Genomic DNA, 27,710 nt, shown 5'->3' with positions numbered 1-27,710 from the left:
CAGTATGATCACTGAAAAAAAACTTGATTTTGGTTTTGCAATTCCTTTTGTCCTAAGATATATATAAAGTTTACATTAGTAACTTAAAGTCTAAGTGAACTGAAATTAACAGCTGTGGAATGTTTTTAGACTCACTGCATCCTTAAATAAGAAAAAAATTTTGATCACATGTTACAATTGAGCTATTAGATATCAGCAACTTTGGACACACACTTACTGAAACTTTCCTATTCCACTGTTTCTCAAACTCCTATCTGATGTATTTCATAATTGAAATACCTGGCATAAACGATCCAGAATGACCTATATTTATTAATACTGATACTTGAAAAATTATGATCAAATTTTCCATTGCTACCCCCAAGACTCTTCCCCAAATCATCAAACTGAAGCCCATAGACTGTAAGGGTCTTTTTTTAAAAAGATTTTATTTATTTATTTGAGAGAGAGACAGTGAGAGAGAGCATGAGCGAGGAGAAGGTCAGAGGGAGAAGCAAACTCCCCATGGAGCTGGGAGCCCGATGTGGGACTCGATCCTGGGACCCCGGGATCATGACCTGAGCCGAAGGCAGTCGTCCAACCAACTGAGCCACCCAGGCATCCCTGTAAGGGTCTTTCTAATACCATCTTTCTGAGACTCCCCTTGGTTCCCAAAGGTGTGTGTTTCCCTTTACTGCAATAATTGATAAAACTTCCCAATTCCTGGTATATTCTTCGTTTTAATTGCTCTAACATAAATTAAAAGACCTATCAACCAATGGCAATGGATTTTATTTTGGTTCTGATTTTAGAAAAATATTTATCAAGACAGAAAACATTTCAAACTGGATATGTAGTATCAGAGAATGACTGTGGTTTTTTTTTTTAAAGGTGGGATAATGGTCTCATTAGATTTTTCTTTTCTTCCCCAAAGACTAGTTATTTTCTAGAGATACATATTTAAATACCTACAAGTGAAATAATAGGATGTCTGATATTTGCATCCCTGGAGGAAGAACAGATTAGAGCTATGCATAGACAATGAAGACTGTCAAAATCCCAGTAATTGTTAAAGGTTGTTAATGAGTAATTATTCTACTCCTCTATATGATCAAAATTTTCCAAAAGTCTCTTTAAAATAATTCATTCTTTTAAGAGAGAGCAATATTGGGGCACCTGGGTGGTTCAGTGGGTTAAAGCCTCTGCCTTCGGCTCAGGTCATGATCCCGGGTTTCTGGGATCGAGCCCCGCATCCGGCTCTCTGCTCGGCAAGGAGCCTGCTTCCTCCTCTCTCTCTGCCTGCCTCTCTGCCTACTTGTGATCTCTGTCTGTCAAATGAATGAATAAAATCTTAAAAAAAAAAGAGAGAGAGAGAGAGAGAGAGCAATATTGTAAGATTAAAGAAAAAGCCACAGTACGGCACTCAAAGAGCGACGCTTCAACCGTTGGGAAGGCTTGGGCTTTCTTTTTATCTCCAACACCTGCATCAAGGCTGCTAACTGGGCTCTCCTAAGTGTCTCAGGCAGATCAATGTCTGAATTAAGTGACACTGTATTTAGAACCCGCATGTGCAATGACTAAGGCTTCTCCGACACCCCAGCAGGTACTTTATTCGCTCCCCACGCAACTCACTCCATCCCAGTCTCCGCACACATCCAAGATGGTGGGTCAGGACAGCGAAACAGGTCAGCTCTGCCTCCCAGAGCGTGCGTTGGCGCCGGCCTGCGCAGGCGCATTTCCGCTTCCCTCCCGACCTTGCCGGATCGCGCCTGCGCGGTGGGGAGCTGCTCGCAGCTCCCGCTCGGCCTTGGGCTGGCTGGCTGCAGTCTCCGTTTGAGCGCGGCCGAAGTGGCTGGCTCGCTTAAGATGAGGTTTCTGCTACTTCTCCTGGTGGCGGCGTCGGCGGTGATCCGGAGCGATGCCTCGGCCAACCTGGGCGGCGTGCCTAGCAAAAGATTAAAGATGCAGTACGCCACGGGGCCGCTGCTGAAGTTCCAGATTTGGTGAGTATGTGTGCCGGGCCCCGCATCGCCGTCGCGCCTCTGCGAGGCCCCTGTCGCTACGCGAGGCCCCGGCTTCGCGGCCTAGCGGGCTGAACCTCCCCCGGCCCGGAAGAACGGCGCCGGGAGCCTTTCGCAGCTTGCCTCCCCTGGGGTCCTTCCCGGGACGGCCAGGCCGCCCTTCTCTCCTCCGGGCGTAACCGTTCTCTTGGCTCAGTTCTTTTTTGCCTCCTAGAAGGGTGGGAGTGGGGGAGGAAGGCACGGGAAGGTTAAGTACTGAAAGGCGAAGACGTGGGGCCCCTTGTCAGTACGGAGGGCCGGTCGGCGGCGTCACGCCATGGCCACCCGGCTGCCTGCGGAGGTGGGCATGAGTTGGTGCAGCGTCGGCGGACGAGCGCGTGCGTTTGACTCCCAGGGCCCCTTTCCTGTCCCCCTTTCCCAGGGTTATGCCAGGCGCCCTCACTGTCCCCCTGGGCGAAGGTTAATTCGGGTCGTTGGAGGAGACCCGCGAGTGACAGACGCCTATTCTCCAGGACCTCTCGGGGTGACTGTTGAGTGAGGGAGTGGGGATTCTGACAGCTGGAGGGCGCCGAGAGGTCCAGGGAGACTGATTCTCAGTTTGCAGTTTCCAAAATGTCTTTAAAAAGGAGCACGTTGCTCTTCCGACAGTGTGGTTCACTCCTAGACAACTCTTACCTGTTCTCCCCCAACTCCCCTGACACTCGCCTCCCAGGAGTTGCCGATACCCGCATGTCTTTATACCCTTCGAATCTCTTGTGCATTCAGAGAAACAGGAAAAAAAAGGGGGGGGGGAACAAAACCTAAACCAGAAAAAAAAAAAAAAATCCCAGCAGTTTTCGACTTTGTACTGTAAGTGATTTTGTCGTTAACCTGGTTAAGTGTTAGAACCCGAGCAGTGATGCATGTAATACGGTAGGTAGGGTTGGGGAAAGATTTGAAAGGCAAACTAAAATTGTAAAATTGTAGAAATTAGAATCCTGTATTGCAAAAGATGACGTTTTTTCAAGATCATAGGCTTTTTAAAACTTTTATTATTTTAAGTGTACTAAAGGTTAGATTTCCTGTGTACCCAACTATTTTTTGCTTATCCTTTAAAGAGTAAGCAAATATTTAAAATTTAAAAAATCAATTTAAGTTACCCTTACAGTCAGAAAGTGAGATGGTGAGATGAGACTTTATTTTTGGAGTGAAAACTATAAAAACTTCGCACTTTCCTCCTGATTTAAAACAAACAAAAAAACAGAACAACTCCCTGTATTATTTACTGTGTGGCCAGCATATATCATTTTCATATAATATTGTAAATGGGAGTTATGACTTGACCATTGCAACTTTTCCCATAATTTTTTTTTTTAAATTAGAAAGTGGCTGTCATTTTTTTCAACCTATAATTACTGTTAAGGATTGTGATACTTTGGATTAAGTAATTTAAAAAGACTGCATTTCCAAGGTATGTAATTTTTCTGTTTCCTACTTTCGCACCTCCTGTTTTGTGCTTTTCCAAAGTACTCTTCTTTTACAATTGCTTCTATTGGAATACTCCTCAGAATAATTTAACAAGTGTACCTTCCACTGAGGATGTTCATAACAACTATAGGGAAGGCCATTTAGTTCTTCAGTTAAACTTTTTAAAAAGTCTTAAGTACTTCAGTTGAGTTTCTGATACATAGTTTCTCTGTCATTTTTTCTTTCCTTTTTTTTTTTTTTTTTTCCTTTAAGTACAAACTTGTCCCAAAAGTCTAATGAGAGTTTTCTCATGCAGTAACCCGGAGCATATTACATACAAAAGTTCTTCAGTTTTGTTTTGTTTTGTTTTTTAATCGTAGATGTGAAAGAATTTTATTAGTATGCCCTCCCTATACAGGTATATTAAGCTTGTTTTTGGTAGGTACTTTTTTCCCCAGAGATTGATCTGTATATAGTAAATTGAATATTGTGTTTCTGGTTTTGGTAGACTCTCTTGGACGTTCATTTGCGAGTTTGGGAAAGAAGGGGAAGCTAAAACAATTGAGGATAAATATGTGAAAATTCTTTTAATTCTGTTTGAAATCTGAGTGCTATAAAATGCAGTTTTTCATTAATTACCACTGTGAACAAAGGAGAGAGCTATTTTTACCTTCTTTTCAATCACTTGTGTCCTTTATTTTATGAGTGCTCTTTCTTTAACTGTAGCTCAGTATATCATTTATTAATTGTGTCATTTATTTATTTTTTTTTAAGATTTATTTATTTATTTATTTGACAGGCAGAGATCACAAGTAGGCAGAGAGGCAGGCAGAGAGAGAGAGGAAGGGAAGCCGGCTCCCCGCTGAGCAGAGAGCCAGACACGGGGCTCGTGATCCCAGGATCCTGGGATCATGACCTGAGCTGAAGGCAGAGGCTTTAACCCACTGAGCCACCCAGGCGCCCCTAATTGTGTCACTTTTATAATTGCTAATAGACTAAGACAGCGGCACAACACACAAATGGAATTAAAAGGAGAGAGTGTGCAAAACAGCTTACAACAAATGTTCCTGTTCTATATTCATGTATTTTTTCAATAAATATTCATTCAGTATCTGCTTGTGCCAGGGATTAAAGATAACCCTGATGAATAATATAGATATGGTCCTCCATGAAGCTTCCAGAAGTGCACAGTATTGCATTACACACCTAAGTCTTTGGTTTATGTCAATTGATGGAGCAGTAGAATTAGATGAGTTTGATAACATTGATTTCATATTTGGGAGAAAAACTTATCCTTACTTGGATGTTTAAACGTTGAACATTAAAAAAAAGGAAGTTCTCTAATCAGAGCTTAAAATAAAGGTCCCTGGGGCGCCTGGGTGGCTCAATGGGTTGGGGCCTCTGCCTTCGGCTCGGGTCATGATCCCAGGTCATGGGATCGAGCCCCACATCGGGCTCTCTGCTCACGGGGAGCCTGCTTCCTCCTCTCTCTCTCTCTGCCTGCCTCTCTGCCTATTTGTGAAAATCTTAAAAAAATAAAAAATAAAAAATAAAAAATAAAGGTCCCCTGTAACATTTTCCTTTCTTGTGATTTTTATGTATAAATGCATTTTATGTGTAAATGTATACTGACAGATACTGGTTGACTGATGTTTGTATGCATGTTTTATTTTCCCCATATATGAAATTTAACATGTAGTCATACCTACAGCATTCAATCAGTTGTAGTTTATTTATTCTTTTTTATTTTTTAAAGATTTAATTTATTTGACAGAGATCACAAGTAGGCAGCAGGCGGAGAGAGAAGGGGAAGCAGGCTCCCTGCTGAGCAGAGAGCCTGATGTGGGGCTTGATCCTAAGACCCTGAGATCATGGCAAAAAAAAAAAAACTAAACTAAAAATAAATAAAAAATTAAAATAGGGGTGCCTGGGTGGCTCTGTGGGTTAAAGCCTCTGCCTTCGGCTCAGGTCATGATCCCAGGATCCTGGGATCAAGTCCCGCATCGGGCTCTCTGCTCGGCTAGGGAGCCTGCTTCCTCCCCTCTCTCTCTCTCTGCCTGCCTCTCTGCCTACTCGTGATCTCTCTCTCTCTCTCTCTCTCTCTCTCTCTCTCTCTCTGTCAAATAAATAAATAAATAAACCTTTAAAAAAAATAAAGAGCTTACTGGGTACAGCTCTTTGCAGTTAATCCTTGTTTGGATATTTATGATTGATTCACTAAGAATAATAAAGATTGCAAAACAAGCAAATACAGGGCGCCTGGGTGGCTCAGTGGGTTAAGCCGCTGCCTTCGGCTCAGGTCATGATCTCGGGGTCCTGGGATCGAGTCCCGCATCGGGCTCACTGCTCGGCAGGGAGCCTGCTTCTCTCTCTCTCTCTCTGCCTGCCTCTCTGTCTACTTGTGATCTCTCTCTGTCAAATAAATAAATAAAATCTTTAAAAAAAAAAAAAAAGCAAATACAGAATTTTCCAATTTTTGTTAATTTAAGAATCCACTGCTATAATTTTAGGGCAACCAACTTCTAAAAGTATTTTTAAGAGGTAAATGAAACAACTATTCCAAGAACAGAGTTTTATTTGAATTATACACACTCACACTTTGCTTTCATGATATGGAGGCAAGAAAATAAAGACCTAAGGCTGATTTGGATGTTGATATTTGCTGAGATTAGTAAAAGGATGAGTTGAAGAAATCTGAGAAATTGGAGCCCTAAAGATCATGTTAGTTACCATAGACTTATATTTTCATATTCAAATATTTGAGCACCTACTCCATGCAGGTACTTTGGTTCTTGGAATTCAGTTTTCTCATAGACATCATAGGCAAGAGTAGAAAGCAGTCATTAATCCATGGACAACATAGAAAATTAGAGTTGTGTTCAGTGCTGTAAAGGAAAGGTTATATATTGTATGAGACAGGCCTAGTCAGGGGTTTAGGGAGAGTTTCCATGAGGAAGTCAACTTTGAACTGAGATTTAAAGGATAAAATTTATTGCTAGAGAGCTTTCAAGCTGTAGGAATAACATGGTCAGTGGCCTTGTAGTAAAGAGAACTTAATTGCTTAGGAGGCCAAGGCTACTGACCTCAAAGTCCAAAGAGAAGGTGGCACAGATCCCGGAAGGTCTGGTAGACCATAAGGAAAGATCAGTTAGCCTCACTGTGGAAAAGACATTAGAGGAGACAAGGAATATAGATAATGGAGAAACCATTTAGGGGGGGACCATTGGGAGCTGCCCAGGTGAGAGATGATGGAACTTGGAATACAGTGGTGGTGGTAGAACTAGAATGTAAAGGGACAGGTTTAACAGATCTTTAGGAGATAAATTTTGGGGTTTTGGTGATGGGTTACATATCTGGGGGAAGGGAGAGGAGGTATGGAGTGAGAGGTGTCAGAGATGGCTCCTGAGTTCTGGAGTTGGGCTGTGCCATTCACTAGAATGATAAACAAAGGAGACAAATTTTATGACTTTTTTTTTCTTTTTGGTGGGAAGGAATGGGAGGAATCCAGAGTTTTTAAAATGATAACAGGGGAATATCCTACAAAGAAATTTTTGTCTCCCCAAAATAGCCATAGTAACTAAAACTAAAAACTTATTTTTAATTTGTATTTATTTATTTATTTTTAAAGATTTCGTGTATTTATTTGTCAGGGAAAGGAAGAGAGAGGGGCACAGGCAGGGGGAGTGATAGGCAGAGGGAGAAGCAGGCTCTGGATGAGGATTCTATCCCAGGACCCTGGGAACAGGACCTGAGCCAAAGGCAGACATTTAACCTGCTAAGCCACCCAGGAGTCCCTAAAACTAAAAACTTAAATACCAGTTACTGCATTTCACCAAACCTAAATATGATGGATTTTAAGGTACACCATTATTTTATATGTCCCTCAGAGGGAGAAAAATACTGCCATTTAAATTGTGACACAGATGATTATAAGATAAATATTGATTTTTCAATATGCTAAATAGGAGAAATGTACTTCTTAGAATCATTGAAATAAAGGAGTAGTAAGTTGATTCAGATAGAAGAGTACTAATGGAGTGTTACTGGAGAACAAATAAAATGCTGGCTGCTACACCTACCACTATGTTAGATTTTTTTAAGTTTTCTGTAATTACATAGAACTTAGTCACCATTTTGTTTTGTTTTTTACTATTTAAACAAAAAACTGCAGTATCTAACTGAATAATGTACACATAATAGTGGTTTGTACTTAATAATGTACAAAGTACTTTAGTCCAAAGCTTTTAGAGGTAGGTAAAATATGAATGGTTTTAAAGGTTTTATCTCCTCTTACAGAAAAATTGAAACATTCTTTCCTTACCATTTGCCATTAAAGTAAGTGGTGGAAATCAAATTGAATGTATCATTTGGAAATACCAAGATAATCTCATAAATTTTGAATAGTATAGTTACTGGAAAACTGTATTTACTGCTCTAACAGTTCAGAGGTCCAGGTTCTCATTTGATCTGACTTTTACCTTCTGAATGACTTCCCGGAAATTATTGAATCTCTTTTGTAGCTCTCAACTTGTTCGTCTGTAACATGACAATGTTGGTTGCATTCCAATTACTAATATTCTGTTACTGTTTTATACTGTTAGGAAGCTTCAAGGGAAAAAATGAAAGCATGCATATGTGTTTCATTTCTGTCACCTTTTCTGCTCTCCAAAAAGGGAAATCAAGTCATGTTTCACATATCTTACCTTGATTGGGGTGCAGCCCAAGATTGGTGAGGAAGAAATCTTGCCATGGGTTTTATCAAGAACTGCTAATGAAATCAAATCCTCATTTTTTTTATGCCCTTTTTTTACATGCTACTTGTCTTCCCCTTTTGTCCAGGGAAGATAAATATTTATTTTTTACTATTTAGGAAGATAAATATTAGTTTTTTACTAATTGTTTGAAAGCCCATTGTCTGATGGGAGAAACAGAGACATGTTAAACAATATTACAGTAAAGTATCCTGTTCAGAGTGTTCTAAAAGAGGTCATAATGGAGGGCTTTAAAACCCTAGGGGAAAGAAAGGTTATTCAGGGAGAGTTGAAATTCGGCTTTGACAGGAAGAAATGAAATCTTGAAAGGTATGGGGAAAGCACCACGAGATGTAGAGAAAGAGCTTACTTTTTTTTCCCTTACTTTTATAGTAAGGGAAGATCATATGTAAATGAAGCCTGACTCAGCACAGAGAAGGGGGAGGGGACAGGAAATAAATCTGGAGGCAGATAATCTATTAAAAACTGGCGCAGCATAAATGCAGTCATTTATCAAGCTTTGTTTTAATGTATTATTTTTATTGTCTTTAATGTTGTGATGAGAACTTTGGTAAATAAACTTTACTCTGAGACTTCCATCTTTTAAAAAAATGAAATTAGTTATCTGGCTATAAAAATAATACAGGTTTCTTGTAAAAATAATAAAAAAGTGTAGGGGACATTTTTATTTTACCCTTCTAGGTTCTTTTGACTGGTCTATTAAAATGCCATAAGACAGATGAATAGCAGGAAAACATTTAATTACATACTTAGGAAAGCCCTATAAAAAAACATGAAAGGCAGGAACAAGTTGGGCAATTGAGATTTATATAGTATCCTGAGTGAAGGAATAGGATGGGGGCCTGGGGCTCCAAAGGGGAGGAGGGTAATTCACAGGACAATAAGAAGAGCAGATTTTTTTTTTTTATAAAAGATTTTATTTATTTATTTATTTGACAGAGATCACAAGTAGGCAGAGAGGCAGGCAGAGAGAGAGAGAGGGAAGCAGGTTCCCCGCTGAGTAGAGAACCCATCCCAGGACCCCGGTTTCATGACCGGAGCTGAAGGCAGAGGCTTAACCCACTTAGCCACCCAGGTGCCCCAGAAGACCAGATGTTTGATTAAATAGATGTTTGTCCTGCCACACAAGTCTTTCAGATAAAAAGTTACCCCTGTTAATAGCTTTCTGTTTGGCCCTATCCAGATTCTTTTACGTAGTTTAAGGGAGCAGTGAGTTTTTTTGTTTGGAGTCCATTTGGTCTAAATTGCCTTCAGCTCAAAATAAGCCACATGCCAAAGTGGCATATTTTGGGGTCGCATATTTTGCTCTCCCCTTAGTATACACAAGAAAGTGAAAAAATCCTTGTAGCTCTCTATTAACATTTAGAAGAACAGCCTTCAGGACAACTCTACAGACATACTGTATTATGTAATTTTACAGAAGTGATCGTGTTCATAATTGTATGCTTTTTTTTTTTTTTGAAATTTCCTTCCCCTCTATCACTTATTGTTCAGTAATTACAGATATACATCAGCAGGCATAGTATTACATAAGATGAGTGTTCCTTAATTTATCTACCTAGTGCCTTTTGGTTGACTTTTAGGTTGATCCTGATTTTTTACAGAATTACTTAGTGAATATCCTCAGATATATCGTATACTTGTCCAGTAATTTCTGTAAACTAAATCCACAGAAGTACAGTATTATGATTAGGTCAAAGGGTATTACATTTAAAATTTTTTATATTGTTATATTAGTTAAACTCCTACTGGAAGATCTTAAGAGAAGTAGGTTGAGTTTTTAAAATTTCTAGTTTATCGCACTATAATAAGAATACAACATCGAATATGTAATGAGAATACGACATTGGCTCTTTTTACTTACTGGACTTTCTTTGTGATGTAACATGGTCAGTTGCTGCAAATGCTCTTTGGGCTGTTAGGTTTTTCTTATTGATAATAAAACCTGATGGATGCATGAAATTTGCTAATGATAGTATTCAGATCTTCTGCAATTTTATTATTCATCTTCTATCAGTTTTCTAACTCATCAATTTTTTTAGGGCCTCAAAATATAAACATATAAATAAAAAAATATATATATATATATGATTCATTGCCTCAAAATATTTTTTGATTTTGCTTTTTGGTTTTGAAATTTCTGGTAGTGTTTCCTTACCTCTTACTACTGCTTCTTGTAGAATATTTTTGAATATAGACTCTTATTTTGACTTCTGTTTGCTGTTTCTCCATTTTTGTTTTATGACGTAGTTTCCATAGTCCCTCAGGTTTTGTCCTTTTTTCTGTTTCTCCTCCCTGTTTCTCAAAACAAGAGAAACAGCTTCAGATATTATCAGTATTATCAATACTGTTTAACCCACTTAGTCACCCAGGCGCCCCAGAAGAGCAGATGTTTGATTAAATAGATGTTTGTCCTGCCACACAAGTGGCAGCTTCAGATATTATCAGATATTCAGATAAACAGCTTCAGATATTATCAATATTCTGTTGATGAACTGTATCCTCTTCAGTAGACTATTACCAGTTTACTGTCTTCTTCATTAGAATTTTGCCAGCACCAAAAAGGCATGGACTTTTTTTTTTGCTTTCTCTTGTTCTAGGTTCTTTCACTTTTGACTATCTTCAGTCAGTATTTATTGAAAAAGTGAGTACAGCCTGTTGTGGTCCACTGTGGCTTGCCCTGAAATAACTTAAATGTCCTCTCTGTCCCCTCCCGCCTCCCCCCCCTCCACCATATTCCTAACTGGACTAGCGATAGCTATCACTTAATACTTACTGTTCATTTCTGGTAGGTTTTTACCTCGTTGGCTTCTGCTCCAGTTTGGAAACTGTTAGGCATAGAATGTAATACATGTAAAACTTCAGTTTTGAACATAACTCTTATCAGTAACACTCTTGGCTTGGTCTGCATGCCTCTACTGGTGGGGCTAAGCTTCCAGAATTCATTGTGCTACTGCCAGTCATCTTTCTGCTGCTGTGATACCTGACACACCCTTACTTATTAGTATAACTGCATCATCCTGTTGGTGGCTTTCTTTCCAAGATTCCTGGCTTTTTTTTTTTACTGAGTTTATTCTAATGTCATGTGAAACCAGTCTACAACCAACCAGTTAATAAATATACAGGTCAAATAGGAAAGCAGTATAAAGTAGCCCAGAGATTTCTTCAGTTTGACCATTGACTCAACATAGAACACAATATATTTTTTATCAGACTCTCTAACAGGTTATAGAAATACACTGAGGGTGAGTTCTGTGGCATGTGAATCATACCTTCAATTAAAAAATGTATTGAAAAGAGTAAAAGCTTGGCATCATATATGGAGCATTTTAAGATGAAAGAAAGAATTCTACAAAATGTGGTTGTCACCATTTATTGAATGCTTTAATCAAGTCATCTTTATTGAGTGACTGCATACCTTATAAATCTGTTAATAAGTGTTTTCCAGAGTAAACAGATAAAATTCCTTCCCCAGGAAGGAGCTAAGCAATTTATAAATTCTTGGTGGAATAGTCTTTAGCAAAATAATTCCTGAAATGTTATGTCAGAGATACAGAACTAGAAGCTAGTGACCTCCAGAATAAGACAGAAGAATGGAGAGAATAAAAACAGATTACTCATAAAATTTTAGATTTGTCACATCTTTGGAATACATTTAGTAAAGAAGCCAGGAATCTTAGAAGCTCCTTTAGGCATGAAATATGCCTGTGTGTGTTTTCACTGTGGTGGCCACTGTAATGTTTCAAGATTTGAGGTTGCTAAAAGGAAATCACTTGATTTCGTGTAACTACTGTTCCTTAATCTGACAAGCTGATACCTTTTTGGTGCTGCTCTTGCAGCTTCTTAAAAAACTGAGCAAATTCTGGGCCACATTTTAATCTTCAAAGTGTGTAGGCACTCCTGTTTGTAACTTTTAAAAACATTAATCAGTTTAGTCTATTTTTCACTCCCTAAATACTTTGCGTCTTGTGTGATTTGTAGGACATTTGCAGATTTCATTCCTTAAAGCACTTAGAGCAGGTGATGCACCAGCCAAATGTTTATTATTACAGTATTTCATTTACTAAACAGAACAAAGATTAAATCTAAAAACACAGCTTTCAGTGATTAGTGAGCTGTTGAACTGAGTAATGCTGTAGACATTTAAAAAGCACAGATATCTTCCTGATTTTCTAGGTACCGTGTGGGAGAAATATTAGTTGAAATTCTTAGGATGCAAGTAGTAGAAACCTTTTTGACTGGTTTGAACAATACGTTTGGAAATGCCTTTTAAAATTAGAGAATAATCTTAGAACCCAAAGGCAGGGATTCATCAAGGCATTAAGACGAGTTAAAATAGAAAACTGGAAAGTGGAGATGTCATTCACTCTTCCCTGGTTCACATCTGTACTTTTTTCTCAGTAAGTCGTACTTAACCCTTTGATTTCTCTGAAGATTCACTTATCTTCTCAGTCCTTTGAAAGATTAAACATGTTAAGTGTTCACCTTTGTGGAGATAGTCACTTTAAAATCCCATTTCTTCACTTTTAGGGAGGGATCTCAAGCCTTCCTTTGACAGGTTTGCATTTTTCTGGACTGTCAGTGATGGCAAAGGGTTGGTTTCATTATGTAAACAGGATCCAGTTCTGTGTGTGGGTAAGAGGACAGTTAGAAAGGAGGTTTATTGTAAATAAAAAGGGAAGGTGAATTCAAGAGATGCAAAAAATTGGGGCACATGGGTGGCTCAGTGGGTTAAGGCCTCTGCCTTCGGCTCAGGTCATGATCCCAGGGTCCTGAGACAGAGCCCAGCATCAGGCTTTCTGCTCGGCAGGGAGCCTGCTTCCTCCCCTCTCTCTCTCTGCCTGCCTCTCTGCCTACTTGTGATCTCTGTCTGTCAAATAAATAAATAAAATCTTTAAAAAAGAAAAAAAGAGAGATGCAAAAAATAGAAATCTTAAATATTTATTTCACAAATATCTGAGCTTTTCCCCTTTTTTCTTTTTTTAAATTATTATAAACATGTAATGTATTATTTGTGATAATAATCAGGGGTACAGGTCTATCACTCATCAGTCTTACACAACTCGTAGCGCTCACCACAACACATAGCCTCCTCAGTGTCCATCACCCAGCACTCCATCCTCTCACCCCACCTCCCCTCCAGCAATCCTCAGTTTGTTTCCTAAGATTTAAGAGTCTCTTACGGTTTGTCTCCCTCTCTGGTTTCATCTTGTTTCATTTTTTTCCTCTCTTCCCCTATGATCCTCTGCCTTGTTTCTTAAATTCTGCATATCAGCGAGGTCCTGTGATAACTGTTTTTCTCTGATTGACTTATTTCACTTAGCATGAGGAACTCTAGTTCCATCCACGTAGTTGCAAATGGCAAGATTTCTTTTTTTTTTTTTGATGGCTATCCATTCATCTGTTGGTGGACAGCATCTGGGCTCTTTCCATATTTGGGCTGTTGTGTACATTGCTGCTTAAATATTGGTGTGCAGGTACCCCTTTGGATCACTACATTTGTATCTTTGGGGTAAATAACCAGTAGTGTAATTGCTGGGTCATAGGGCAATTTTCAGCTCTATTTTCAACTTTTTGAGGAACCTTCATACTGTTTTCTAGAATGGCTGCATCAGTTTGCATTCCCAGCAGTGTAGGAGGGTTCCCTTCTCTCTGCATCCTCGCCAACATCTGTTATTTCCTTACTTGTTAATTTTAGCCATTCTGACCAGTGTGGGGTGGTATCTCATTGTAGTTTTGATTTGTATTTCCCTAATGCCGAGTGATGTTGAGCACTTTTTCATGTGTTTGTTGGCCATTTGGATGTCTTCTTTGCAGAAATGTCTGTTCATGTTTTCTGCCCATTTCTTGATTGGGTTATTCTTTGGGTGTTGGGTTTAATAAGTTCTTTATAGATTTTGGATACTAGCCCTTTATCTGATATGTCGTTTGTGAATATCTTCTTCCATTCTGTTGGTTGTCTGTTGGTTTTGTTGATTATTAACTTTGCTGTGCAAAAGCTTTTGATCTTGATGAAGTCCCAAAAGTTCATTTTTGCCTTTGTTTCCCTTGCCTTTGGAGATGTGTCCAGCAAGAAGTTGCTGCAGCTGAGGTCGAAGAGGTTGCTACCTGTGTTCTTCTTAAGGATTTTGATGGGTTCCTATCTCACATTTAGGTCTGTCATCCATTTTGAGTCTATTTTGTGTATGGTGTAAGGAAATGGCCCAGTTTCATTCTTCTGCATGTGGTTGTCCAATTTTTCTGACAGCATTTTTTGAAGAGACTTGTCTTTTTTTTTCCATTGGATATTCTTTACTGCTTTGTCAAAGATTAGTTGACCATAGAGTTGAGAGTCCATTTCTGGGTTCTCTATTCTGTTCCATTGATCTATGTGTCTGTTTTTGTGCCAGTACCATATTGTCTTGATGATTACAGCTTTGTATTAGAGCTTGAAGTCTGGAATTGTGATGCCACCAGCTTTGGTTTTCATTTTCAACATTCCTTTGGGAATTTGGGATCTTTTCTGGTTCCATACAAATTCTAGGATAATTTGTTCCAGTTCTGTGAAAAAAGTTGATAGTATTTTGATAGGGATTACGTTGAATGTGTAGATTGCTCTAGGTAGCTAATTCCATACACATTTTAACAATATTTCTTTTGCACATCCATGAGCATGGAACGTTTTTCCATTTCTTTGTGTCTTCCTCAATTTCTTGCATGCCCTGTTTTCCTTTAATAAGAAGATGTGAGAGATTGGGGTTTGTGATAGGTTCAAGTTTGATATAAGTATTTGACTACAGTTAGGGGCAGACATAATGCAGAAAGGGGAAAAGGGGGGTGGTTGGCATAGTGAATCAGGACACTGAATACATGATGGACTCAAAGCACAGAATCTATTTGAAATGGAATAGACAGGGCATTTTCTTTATTTCTTAAATTTCCTTACACATAGATCATCTAATTTGTATGCAGGTCTTTTCTTTTAGAAAAGTACTGTGATAAATATTTTAAAGTGAGCAATTGCAAAAGTAGACTCCATATAGTCTACTATATAGAGTGTAGTAAGCAAGACATTGCTGTATTACTAGGTATTTGCAAAGTGATTAGGACTTAATGTTAAGATTTCAGAGTTTAAATCTTCTTCTTAAGGACCTTTGGTCCCACGGCAGGAGGAAGAGGCAGGTGCTGCAGCATATTTTTAGCATGTTTCCATATTTATGTGTTGGGGGTATAGTGGAATTCAGAGTTTTCCTCACAGACCCAGAAAGAATGAAGTAAGTTGAAAAGAGCTGGGTGTGGTAATAAAAGTGAAAATGACTGGGTCCTCACCATGTGTGCCTTGAATTTCACATTTTGTCCACCTCAGTAAACACTAGGTATGCTTTGTTTTGGAAAACATCTGTCAGCAGTAGAGATTGCTGTTTTAAAACAGGAAAATTGATTTTGGGAAAACAGTTATATAAGAAAAAGTTCCTTAGGTTTTCTTCACAATTCTGAAGGCAATGATAAGGAGGAAAATTTCTTATATGTAAGTAAACTTGTCTAAAAATATGTTGTATCAGTTTTGTAAACTGTTTCATCTTTCAGAAATAAATAGGTAAAGTTTGGGGGGGGGTTGTTTGTTTTTTGTTGAGGTATAATTGGCATGTTAGTTTCGATCTCCTGTTGGATTTGTAGGTGTTTGGAATGGTTTGGTAACTGTCTAACTGAACTACAACCTGATGTCATCTCAGTCTGCTACTCCTCCACCATCTTGATTCAAGTCCTAGCATGTTAGTTTCAGGTGTACACATAAACAGTCAATATTTTATGTAGTGCAAAATGATTACCACCGTAAACAGCAATCACCATATGGTCACAGTTTTTTTTCTTGTGATGAGAACTTTTAAGATCCATTCTCCTACCTACTTTTAAATATGCCATATACTATTATTAACTATAGTCACTATGCTGTACATTCCATCCTCATGACTTACATGTTTTATAACTGGAAATTTGAAAAAAAAATACAGTTTTAAAGTCCTTTTTGGATTTCAAGATTATGGGCTAACTCCATTTGGAGTTCGATCCAAAGGTCTGAGACCATACCGAAGACTTGGGACTGGGAGGACAGAGGATAGAGCTAGGATTCTGAGCACAGTAGCCAGAAAAGTAGGTGACTAGGAGGAATCTGACCGGAAGTGTTGCCTGCACATGGGTACCTCTCTAGCTGGGCTTCTTTGGGCTTCCCTTGGCAACAGATTGGCACTCGCAGAGCAAATATGAGGGACTTTTGGAGCCCCACAGGTTTTAGTTCTCCCAGAGGGAGAATCTCTAGATGTTCATCATGGAAAAACCTCAGACATCTCTGCCATCAAGAGGTCAACTATATGGGTACTTGCTTGTGGCATTTTGACCAAAGGGAACTTAGTTCCTGGACAGAGGGGAGAATAACTCTTACATCATCAACTCTTTTATTTGGGTCTAGTGGAAAGGGCTAGGATCTCAAATCACAAAGCCCATGTCTCTCAGCCCTGACTAAAGACAGCATCTGTGTCACTCATCTCTACATACCCAATGTCTAACATAGTGCTTGACATGTAGTAGGCGTTTAGTAAGTATTTGAGTGAGTGAATTAATAAATAGTACATATGGATGTATAACCATGGAAAGTCACTTCATCTCTTTGGGTTTCATATTTTCCCCTTCATCTATTAAAAAAAAGTTTCAGCTCAATTAATTTTGTCTCCAACTCTCACGATGTTTCATTAAAAGTTAGAGAATATCCCTAGGGCAAATAGTACATTATATGTGAGTAAAAATAATTAAAAATTAAAAAAAATAAAAGAGAATGTCATTTTAGATAATTAATTCCGTGTAAACACTGATGCAGACTTGAGGGTATTGAAATCAGTTGCCATTTCTTGGTTTCATGGTAGTTAGGCATATAGGTATTTTTTGTAATATCCTCAAAAGCAACATTAAAATTTTTCTTTTTTTTTTTTTTTAAAGATTTTATTTATTTATTTGACAGACAGAGATCACAAGTAGGCAGAGAGGCGGGCAGAGAGAGGGAGAAGGAAGCAGGCTCCCTGCTGAGCAGAGAGCCTGATGCTGGGCTCTGTCCCAGGACCCTGGGATCATGACCTGAGTTGAAGGCAGAGGCTTTAACCCACTGAGCCACCCAGGCGCCCCCAGAATTTTCTTATAGAGAAAGCAGCCGTGACAAAATAGTATAATTTGGTGACTCTAACAACAGTAATAATAAAATACTAAATAAGGTGAATGTTTACTAAACATAAAGTATGTAGAGCGTAAATTATTTTAAGTATTTAGCTGTAGAGATTTGTTGCCCTTTGCAAAAATTTCATACTTTATAGGGACTTAATCTCTTGTGAAATTTTTATTCTAAATGTGGAGGAAGTATTAATTGTAAAGAAAACTGGTGACTGACTTTCTTTCTCTCTTTTTTTCCCCTGAAAAGTGAGTTTTTTCTTTTTTTAAATTTTCTTTTCTTTTTTTTTTTTTAGATTTTATTTATTTATTTGACAGAGATCACAAGTAGGCAGAGAGGCAGGCAAAGAGAGAGAGAGAGAGAGAGAGAGAGGAGGAAGCAGGCTCCCTGCAGAGCAGAGATCCTGATGTTGGGCTCGATCCCAGGACCATGACCTGAACTGAAGGCAGAGGCTTTAACCCATTGAACCACCAGGGGCCCCAAGTGAGTTTTTTCTTAAACTGAGATCTACTGGGGCACCTGGGTGGCTCAGTTGGTTAAGCGACTGCCTTCGGCTCAGGTCTTGATCCTGGAGTCCCCAGATCGGATGAGTCCCACATCCGGCTCCCTGCTCGGCCAGGAGTCTGCTTGTCCCGCTGACCTTTCTCCACTCATGCTCTCTTTTTTTCTCTCTCTCTCATTTTCTCTCTCTCTCAAATAAATAAATAAATAAATAAATAAAATCTTTTTAAAAAATTGAGATCTACTAATATTTGGACTGTTATACCCTTCCAGATATAAACCTGATCCTGGTAGTTGGTATGTTTCTCCTTGATGACAGTGTGATTGACAAAGTTGTCACCTTAGGTTTTACATTACTGTTACTTAATTATTGATTCTGCTTCCTCTGTACTTTCCTTGCTTTATGTGTTCCTTGACTTAGACTATAATGCAGTTAAGTGCTTAACACTCTTACCTGAATTTGTAAGTTCTTCTCTTGATTTGGTAGTACCACCTCCTTTTTTTCTCTCAGCATTATTGAACTATGATTGACAAAAGAAATTATGTGTAGTTAAGGTGATGATTTCATATACATGTATATTGTGAAATGATTACCACAGTGAGGTTAGTTAAGACGTCCATATGTGCCCACTCACAGTCATATAATTAGCTTTTTTAATTGGGTGAGAACATTTAATATTTATTCTCTAAGCAACTTCCAAGTATATAAAACAGTATTGTTAGCTACAGTCACCTTGCTGTAAAGTAGATTCCTAGAATTTGTTTTATAACTGGAGGTTTGTATCCTTCCACCAGCATCTCCTCATTTTGCCTCTTCCACAGCCCCTGACAACCACCAGTCTACTTCCCATGCCTCTGAGCTTGGCTTTCTTAAGATTCTGTGTAAAATGAGATACGATTTGTGTTTCTCTGTCTTACTTATTTCACTTAGCATAATGCCTTCAAGTTTCATCCATATTGTTGCAAATGGTAGGATTTTTTTTTTTTTCTGAGTAATATCCCTATGTATATTTATACCACATTTTCTTTATCCATTCATCTGTCGATGGACATTTGTTTAAGTTGTTTCCATGTCTTGGCTATTTTAAGTAATGCTAAAATGAACATGACGGTACAGATACCTCTTGAAGAGATTGATTTCATTTCCTTCCGGGTATATCTAGAAGTGGAATTTCTAGATCATATGGTAGTTCTATGTTTAATTTTTTGGGGAACTTCTAAAATGTTTTCCTAGTGGTTGCTCCATTTACATTCCCACCAACAGTGCACAAGGATTACCATTTGTCGACATCCTTGCCAACACATACTATTTCTTTTGTCTTTTTGATGACAGGCATCCTAACAGGTATGGGGATGTACTCTCTGTGTTTTGGTTTGCATTTCCCTGTTGATTAGTGATGTGGAGCACCTTCTCATGTATCTGTTGGCTATTTTTTTTTTTAAGATTTTATTTATTTATTTGACAGACAGAGATCACAAGTAGGCAGAGAAGCAGGCAGAGAGAGAGGAGGAAGCAGGCTCCCTGCTGAACAGAGAGCCCGATGTGGGGCTCGATCCCAGGAGCCTGGGATCGTGACCTGAGCCGAAGGCAGAGGCTTTAACCCGCTGAGCCACCCAGGTGCCCCTCTGTTGGCTATTTTTATGTCATCTTTGGAAAAGTATCTGTTCTGGTCCTTTTGCCCATGTTTAGTCAGATTATTGACTTTTGGCTACTGAATTATATGAATTCCTTATATGTTTTGGATATTAACCCCTTTATCAGATATCTGATGTGCAAATATTTTCTCTCATTCTGTAGGTTGCCTGTTCATTTTGTTGATGGCTTCCTTTGCTGTGCAGAAGCTTTTTAGTTTGATGTAGTCCCACTTGTTTATTTTGCTTTTGATACCTTTTATGGTCTAATCCACAAAATCATTGCCAAGACTAATGTCAAGGGGCTTATTACCCACTGTGTTTTCTTCTAGAAGGCTTATGGTTTCAGGTGTTAGGTTCAAGTCTTTAATCCATTTTGAGTTCATTTTTATGTATGATGGGAGATAGTTAGTCCATTTTTCATTCTTTTCATGTTGTTGACAGTTTTCCCAACACCATTTGTTAAAGAGACTTGCCTTTCTTCAGTTTTGGCTCCTTTGTTTTAAATTAATTGGCCATATTTGTGTGGGTTTATTTCTGCCCTCTTGATTCTGCCCCACACTGATCTATGTGTCTGTTTTTGGGCTACTATACAATTTTGATCACTATAGCTTTGTAATGTAGTTTGACGTAAGGCAGCATGGTGCCTCCAGCTTTTTCTTCCTTCTCAAGATTGTTTGGACTATTCCGGGATTTTTATAGTTCCGTACAAATTGTAGGATTATTTGTTCTACTTCTGTGAAAAACGCCATTGGAGTTTTGATAGAGATTGCACTGAATCTGTAAATTGTGTTTGGTAGTGTGGACATTTTCACAATATCAGTTCTGATCTGTGAACACGAGATATCTTTCATTTATTTGTGTCTTCAATTTTTTTAAAAGTTTTCAGTGTATGCCTCCCCCTACAGGTGCACTCTGGTGGCCTTTTCCCCTTTTCTTGCTGGGGAAACATATATCCACAGCATAGTTGTTCAGAAATTTTAATGGAGATAGTTGATGCTGTTGACTTAATTTCTTTAGTACTGTTATGGATCGCTGTCATACTGCTGAAAATTATCTTCCCAATGTTTGTTTTCCTTTGCGAAGTAGAAGCAAATTTTAAGTCAGAACTTAAAAAGAGTTTTTTAAGTTCCTTTTATTGTGATTGAGCAGGCATGTTTGCCCACTTAGGGGCAGAGTAGGAACAAGAACCAGTTTCATGTCTCATGCCTTCGTATTTTTTAAGCTTCCTATGCCCCAGTTTTGAAAGTCCCTATTTCAGATGTATAAGAGTTGTTTTCGTTTCAGTATTTATACTCATTGATAGCCCCACAAAAAGCAGGTTGATTTGAGAGCTCAAAATATGCTGCCATATATGAATAGGTATTTGCTGCTGCCCAACAATGACCCAAATCTATAAAGTTTAATGTTCTAATAGATGGATATACATGAAATTTGTGAATAAACCTCCGTGTTGCCATTATCCAGCATCAGTTGTTATTACTTTGTCACTGTTCTTGGGAAACAGTGACAAAGCTTTTTTATACTTGGCAATTTTCAGGCTTTGTCTAAATGTAAAGTAAGTGTAGGCATATTCTAAATTGATTAACAGAAGCACTTTTATTTTTCTGCAGTGTTTCCTGAGGTTATAGGCGGGTGTTTGAGGAGTACATGCGGGTTATAAGCCAGCGGTACCCAGACATCCGCATTGAAGGAGAAAATTACCTCCCTCAACCCATATATAGGTAAGTAAATTTCAGTAACTTAAAAGGAATTTTTAAAGTGAATTTTTTTCACCTTTGAGTAAACTTTTGGGAATTGGTTCAGTTAACTTTTCTTGGTTATTATAATTTCTTAGTTGGTTACAATAAACAGAGAACACTGTTTTATAAGTATCAAGTTTATTTGATCCAAATATGGAAGAATTTTTTTGTTAAGAAGGAAGAAAGAAGGATTATTTCAGAGATGGTAACCTTCTAAGGATATGTTTTCTTACATAATTTTTATTGCAGAAATAGACCAAGAACTCCTGAATTTTTATATAGAGTCAGTGGTATAAAATTCTGTACTGTTAAAATAAATATTTTTAAAGCCTAATGCTATATAATTTTGCAAGTTATAATAAAACATTTTTGTTTTAAATCTCCACATTAAACTTTAGTTACTATCTTTTTCACTACTTATAATTTAGTAACCTTTAGATTTGGTGTCTAGAAAATGTCTATGCACATATACTTGAGTTTTGAGTTACATTTATTTGTGTCTTCAATTTTTTTCAACAGTGTCTTAAAGTTTTGTTGTGTCTTAAATAGTGTCTTAAAGTTGAGTTAGGTGAAAAATTATGGCTTCTGATGAATTTCTTTTTTCTTTCAATAGACACATAGCATCTTTCCTGTCAGTCTTCAAACTAGTATTAATAGGCTTAATAATTGTTGGCAAGGATCCTTTTGCTTTCTTTGGCATGCAAGCTCCTAGCATCTGGCAGTGGGGCCAAGAAAATAAGGTATGTAACCTAATAGTTTTGATAGTTGCACATTTTTTAGGTTGTCAGTGAAAATATTTCAATGGCTTGTTTGTTTGGTTTTCTAAGTACTTGTTGCTGATTCACCTCTTCACTTGTATTATTTCAGCTTCAATCACTTTTTAATCTTTGGGCATGGCACTTAGCCTTTCTTGACCTTAGTTTTTTGTGATTTTTTTTCTTGGCCTTAGATTTTATAATTATATATTAGGAATGATTAGGTCTTATTTTTTTCTTTTAACTATTTGAAGGATAAGGAGGTATAACTTTAGTAGAAACTGGGCACAAAATAATTTAATACCTGATATTGATTATATAGATTAGGTCAAATCATATCCAACAGAATATAACACACATATAATGTAGGCCTTTTAATTAATGGCTTTATTCACATTAAAAATGACATTTCCATGGATTTGTTTTTATTAAAATTTTCTGTTTTTATTATTTGTCCTTTGACTCTTCTGTTAATCTCTCTATATATATGTATATATGTATATATATGAATTGTGCTAATTCTTTTTTCTTTTGTAGGGTCTTGCTGTGGCATGCATTTTTTTTAGATTTCTTTAATTTGTTTTACTTAAAATCATCTTTTCTAGAGGGTCTTTCTGCTTTGAGGAGTGGTACTAATTGTATTTCTCTCTTGGATGAGATTGCTTAGGTTTCCTTCTAAGGAGAATTCTGTTTTGGAGTCCTCTATCTATCTGGTCTTGTTCTTTAGTTCTAGGCTCAAACCACCTTTAGTGGACTCCTACATATCTCTGCTTCTTTTTCTAAGGGAACCACTTATTTCTAGTAACAGGCAAGACTTCTTAACATAAAAGTCTCAGGTGCTACCTCTTATTGAACTGTGTCTCTAGCCATTATTATTAAGATTGATATGTACAAGATTAAGAATTGAAAGTTAAGTATTCATGATGTTTTGTGTTACATTATTCATTCTGTTGTTTCCAGCTTTAGTGCATTTTACTTGTGAAGACATGTAACATTATTAATCTACTGTGGAAGAGGAATGTACTTGAAAGCTAGAGCTTTGATGACACTTCTTATATATTGTTCCCATGAAAATATACTTAATGTTTCCAAATGCAAGGGTAACGTCTATGAAATCAAGCCCACCTAGTGAGTGAGACTGGGGGGAGAGCTTTTTCTCACTCGCTATGGGCATTTTATTTACTTTTTTTGAAATAACTTGCTGTGAATTGACATCCTCATTGCTTCCTGTTTTTTAGTCTGGTGATTTTGTTAAAACCTGTCTGTCCACCAAGGAACTTCTGGTCTCTTTGAAAGAGTATAGATTTGCCTTCAAAAGGGGAGCAAATGTAATTTAATATGCTAGTGCTTTCTAATCTACTTTTTTCTTATTTGACTTAAAATAATTTGTTTGGAATATGGACAGGTTGTATTGAATACATGGAGTTGCTGATTATTGCATCACTAGTCTCTTGTGAATTCATGCCTTATATTAGAAAAATAGTGAAATGAACTCTTCTTATGCTGTGTTCTTTTGTTTAACTTATTAAGGCTATTATGAAATTTCTAGAAATTCTATCTCTGCATTATGAATATATATTGTTCAGTGTGTATAAAGTTATGAATTAATGTTGCATTTTCCTTGTTCTGTGTATGTTATTTGAACATATAGAATGGCAATAAGAGTCTGTATAGAAACTTTTTTTTAAAAGATTTTATTTATTTATTAGAGAGAGTGAAAGCAGGGTAAGGAGTGGGGGGTAGGGGGGAGAAGAGGGAGGGCAATCTCAGACAGTCTGCACTGAGCACAGAGCCAGACGTGAGGCTCGATACCGTGACCCTGAGATCATGACCTGAGATGAAACTAAGAGTCAAATGCTTAACTGGCTGAGCCACCCAGGTGCCCCTGTCCCCTGTATAGAAACTTTTTAAAGTAGATTTAAAAACAGCTATTACTGGAGGCGTCTGGGTGGCTTAGTCAGTTAAGTGTCTCCCTTCGGCTCAGGTCATGATCCCAGGGTCCTGGGATTGAGTTCTGCATCAGGCTCCCTGCTCAGCGGGAAGCCTGCTTCTTCCTCTCCCTCTGCCTGCTGCTCTGACTACTTATGATCTCACCCTTTCTCTCTCTCTTAAAAATAAATGAGTCAAATATTTTGAAAAATAAAAATAAAAACAGCTGTTACCAAATAAAAATGAGACTCTATATTTTAAAGATTACTGTGTCTTCAGTTGTAATGTTTTGCCTTTAAAATAACTTTGTATGCTGTACTTAATTATATTTTCTTTTAGGTCTATGCATGTATGATGGTTTTCTTCTTGAGCAACATGATTGAGAACCAGTGTATGTCAACAGGTGCATTTGAGATAACTTTGAATGGTGGGTTCTGAATAGTTTGCATTCTGTAACATATTTAAATGATTTATAATGACCATTTGGCTTTTCTGTTTTTCATAATATGCAAAACTATCACCTTATATGATCCTCACCTTCTGTAGCTTGAGAATTATATCCATATGATGACCCCTGAATGTATAACTCTAGAGAGCTCTAGATCTCTCCTAGGTGCAATACCCAGGAATCTTATGCTACTCCCAGACTGTTGATTACCTCTGCTTCCTGCAAGTCTTGTGTACTACAGTTTGCTTTTGCCCTGGCATTGCTTATTTATTTATAATGGCACCATTATCATTCTACCCAGTTGCCCATGTCAGAAAGCTAGGATAACCTCAGTTTCTCCCTTACTCTCCATATCTAATGGTTCACCAAGTCTGATTCTTAATTCTACCTTCTACATTTCTCAGAGTTCTACTCCTGTTTATATTTATCACGATTACCCTAGTCCAAGTCACAATGATTTTGTTACCCTCTAATACATTCTCTAAAACAGAGGTTGTCCAAAATGGCCTGTGAGTTACCAGTATTTTAAAAAATTTTTTAATGGTTACACAAAAATCAAAAGACTATTTTATGGCACATGGAAATTATATAAAATTCAAATTTTATTGTTTATACCTCAAATTTTGAGTTTCATCAATGAAAAATTTGGGGAAATTTATTTCTCTGGTTATGTAAGTACCTATGTGGTATCGTTGATTTTCTGTTGAGCCGTAAAGCCTAAAATATTTATTACCTGGTTTCTTACAGAAAAATCTGCTGATAATCAGCTCCAAACAGTACAGTGCTTTTTTTTTTTTCAATGCAAATCATTTCCATCTCGTTGCTTCACTGCCTCAAGTTCATTAAGTAGCTTTACTTTGTCCTCAAGATAAAGACCAGAACATTTAATACACCCAAAAGGCCCTGCTTGATGTAGTCTTGATGTTGGCAAACCACGGCCATGTGGACCCTATGTTCAGCTGCCTTTTTTTTTAAATAAAATTTTATTGGAACACAGCCGTGCCCACTCACTTATGTATTGCCTGTTGTTTCTTTCAGACTACAATTAGAATTGAGTAGCTGTGATGGACTGTATGTCTTCCCAAGCTGAAAATGCTTACTGTCTGGTGCTTTATAGTTTGTTGACCCTGATCTACTCCCTGCTCACCTCTCCAGCTTCCGTTCTACCCCTCTTCTCCTGTATTTCAGCTCTCACTTTTAATGACAGTATTTCTCAATTTTAGTGATATCTCTCACTTTTAATAATAATAAGGCTCTTTTCTAGCCTCTTATATCCCTCAGCATCTTCTAGTTTTAACTCTTAGTGCACAGTTGTGATTTCTAGCTATATGTATAGTGCTTTTTGTGTCTCCCCTATTAGAATGTAAACACCATAGCAGCAAGAAGGGTAACTCTCTGGTTCACTACTGTATCCCCAACTGTATATAGACAATAAGTATTTGTGGAATAAACATTTATTATAGAATCATCTTTAATTTTAAGGGGTTACTATTTATTTTTATTTTTATTATAGATGTGCCTGTGTGGTCTAAGCTGGAATCTGGTCACCTCCCATCCATGCAACAGCTTGTTCAAATTCTTGACAATGAAATGAAGCTTAATGTGCATATGGATTCAATCCCACATCATAGATCATAGCCCCACCTATCAGCACTGAAAACTCTTTTGTAAGTAGTTTAAAAATACAGTAAGCAGTTATAGGTATCATTCTCATCACAAATCAGCAAGATACTAGATATTCCATATATTACCATTTGAGTTCCCAATTTAAGATGTAATAGATGGATGTTTTCTTTATTAAAATTTATGAAGTGATAAGAGCATTTGGACCTGCCAAAACAAGGTAAGGTTATGCTACTAATTTTATCTTCAAGGCTTAATAACCTGGGCCCATAACATCATTTTTTTGACTGGAACTCCTAATAGTCAGAGTTGGTATATTATTCTAGAATATTTATATACATAACTTCTCTTTACTTGCAGATAACTAGTTTCTAAGAGTATGCAGAATCTTTTAACATTCTCGAGATAGAAAATTATAAGCAAGTGTGTGTGAACACAGAGAGGTGGATGTTAGTTAACTTTTGCGTACCGGAGATGTTCTCAGTTCTTATCAATGAGTTGATTTTATAAGAGTGAATTTTGAAATAAAATATTCTTTTTTCTCTTTCAGACATTAAGGGATTTTTTGCAAGAGCAGCGTGACTGACATTATGAAGGCCTGTACTGAAGACAGCAAGCTGTTAGTACAGACCAGATGCTTTTTTGGCAGGCTCGTTGTACCTCTTGAAAAACCTCAATGCAAGACAGTTTTTCAGTGCTGGCACATTTTGGAATTCTGCACATTCGTGGAGTGCAATAATACTGTATAGCTTTTTTTTCTTCCCCAAATCCACTCAGTTAACAGTTTTTAAAAAATGTAGACATTACCACTTGTACCATTTTTTCCTTAGTCATATTTGGAAAAGTAGAAAATGGAGTTACAATTTGACTTTCTTTTCAAAGATGTCTGTTAAATCTGTTGTGATTTTATATGGATTTTCCTTTTTTATAGTTTAAAATTGATCTTTTTGGGAATATAGCTGAAGTTCCCAAATACTTTATAAGAGTTTATCAGGCATCTTTAATTTGGTCATTTCCAATTTATAGTTTTCAAAATACTGCAGATTGTGAACAGTGCATTATAGGAGATTATGGGGGGAAATCCTATATCCAGAGTACTCTACCAATTTGTGTGTATGTGCGTGTGTGCGTGTGTGATTACCAGAGAATTACTAAAAGACCAACTGCTTTTTAAATACTGTTATGTAGTTCAAATGTCTTGCCTTGACCAATCTAATGAGTTGATTAACTGGGCCTTTATACTTAACTCAATAAAAAACTAAGCAGATGTAAGTTAAAAAGTTTGAATTTATTGCCCAGCGTACCTATTAACATTATATTTAAAAGTTGTCTTCCTCAATTTTTGTTTTTGACTTACAGATAATTTCATAAGGAACATACTTTAGTTTTATACACAAATAATAAGTCACTTACCATTTTTAGGGTAGTTGAAACTCAGTTCCCTTGAAAGATCAGTTAAATCTCTTTACACCATTAATTTTAGGTGAGTAGAGAGTACTTGTCTAATAGTTTAACTTGTTTAACATCATATATCAGAATTTTATTATATTTAAGGAACAAAGTTAGAAAGTTTTTTATTCAGTGAATTTAATATCTTTTCAGAGTTCTAAAAAGATATTTTTTTTTTAATGGAAAAAACTTAAACTGCTGGACTATAAAGGTAATTTAG

General features: G+C 37.3%; 1 protein-coding gene across 2 annotated transcripts; it reads left to right on the top strand.

Annotated features, from left to right (window-relative positions):
- Positions 1-1,735: 1,735 nt before the first annotated feature.
- LOC111151275 (selenoprotein T) lies at positions 1,736-27,321 on the top strand. 2 transcript variants are annotated; one of them, XM_022509165.1, is made up of 6 exons: positions 1,736-1,982; positions 21,158-21,268; positions 21,900-22,026; positions 24,310-24,373; positions 25,932-26,089; positions 26,592-27,321. In XM_022509165.1, the coding sequence occupies exons 1-5, from the start codon at positions 1,846-1,848 to the stop codon at positions 26,054-26,056; spliced, it is 564 nt and encodes a 187-aa protein (XP_022364873.1). In that variant the 5' UTR covers positions 1,736-1,845; the 3' UTR covers positions 26,057-26,089; positions 26,592-27,321. The 2 variants fall into 2 exon arrangements, with proteins under 2 accessions (XP_022364873.1, XP_022364863.1); XM_022509155.1 differs by having other exon boundaries at positions 24,310-24,397; positions 25,932-26,085.
- Positions 27,322-27,710: the final 389 nt, after the last annotated feature.

Source organism: Enhydra lutris, unplaced genomic scaffold, assembly GCF_002288905.1.
Source record: "Enhydra lutris kenyoni isolate GAN:26980312 unplaced genomic scaffold, ASM228890v2 scaffoldscaffold2, whole genome shotgun sequence".
Classification (NCBI taxonomy): Eukaryota; Metazoa; Chordata; class Mammalia; order Carnivora; family Mustelidae; genus Enhydra; species Enhydra lutris.
Note: the sequence above shows the minus strand (reverse complement) of the source record. Positions and strands in the feature narration are given on the sequence as shown.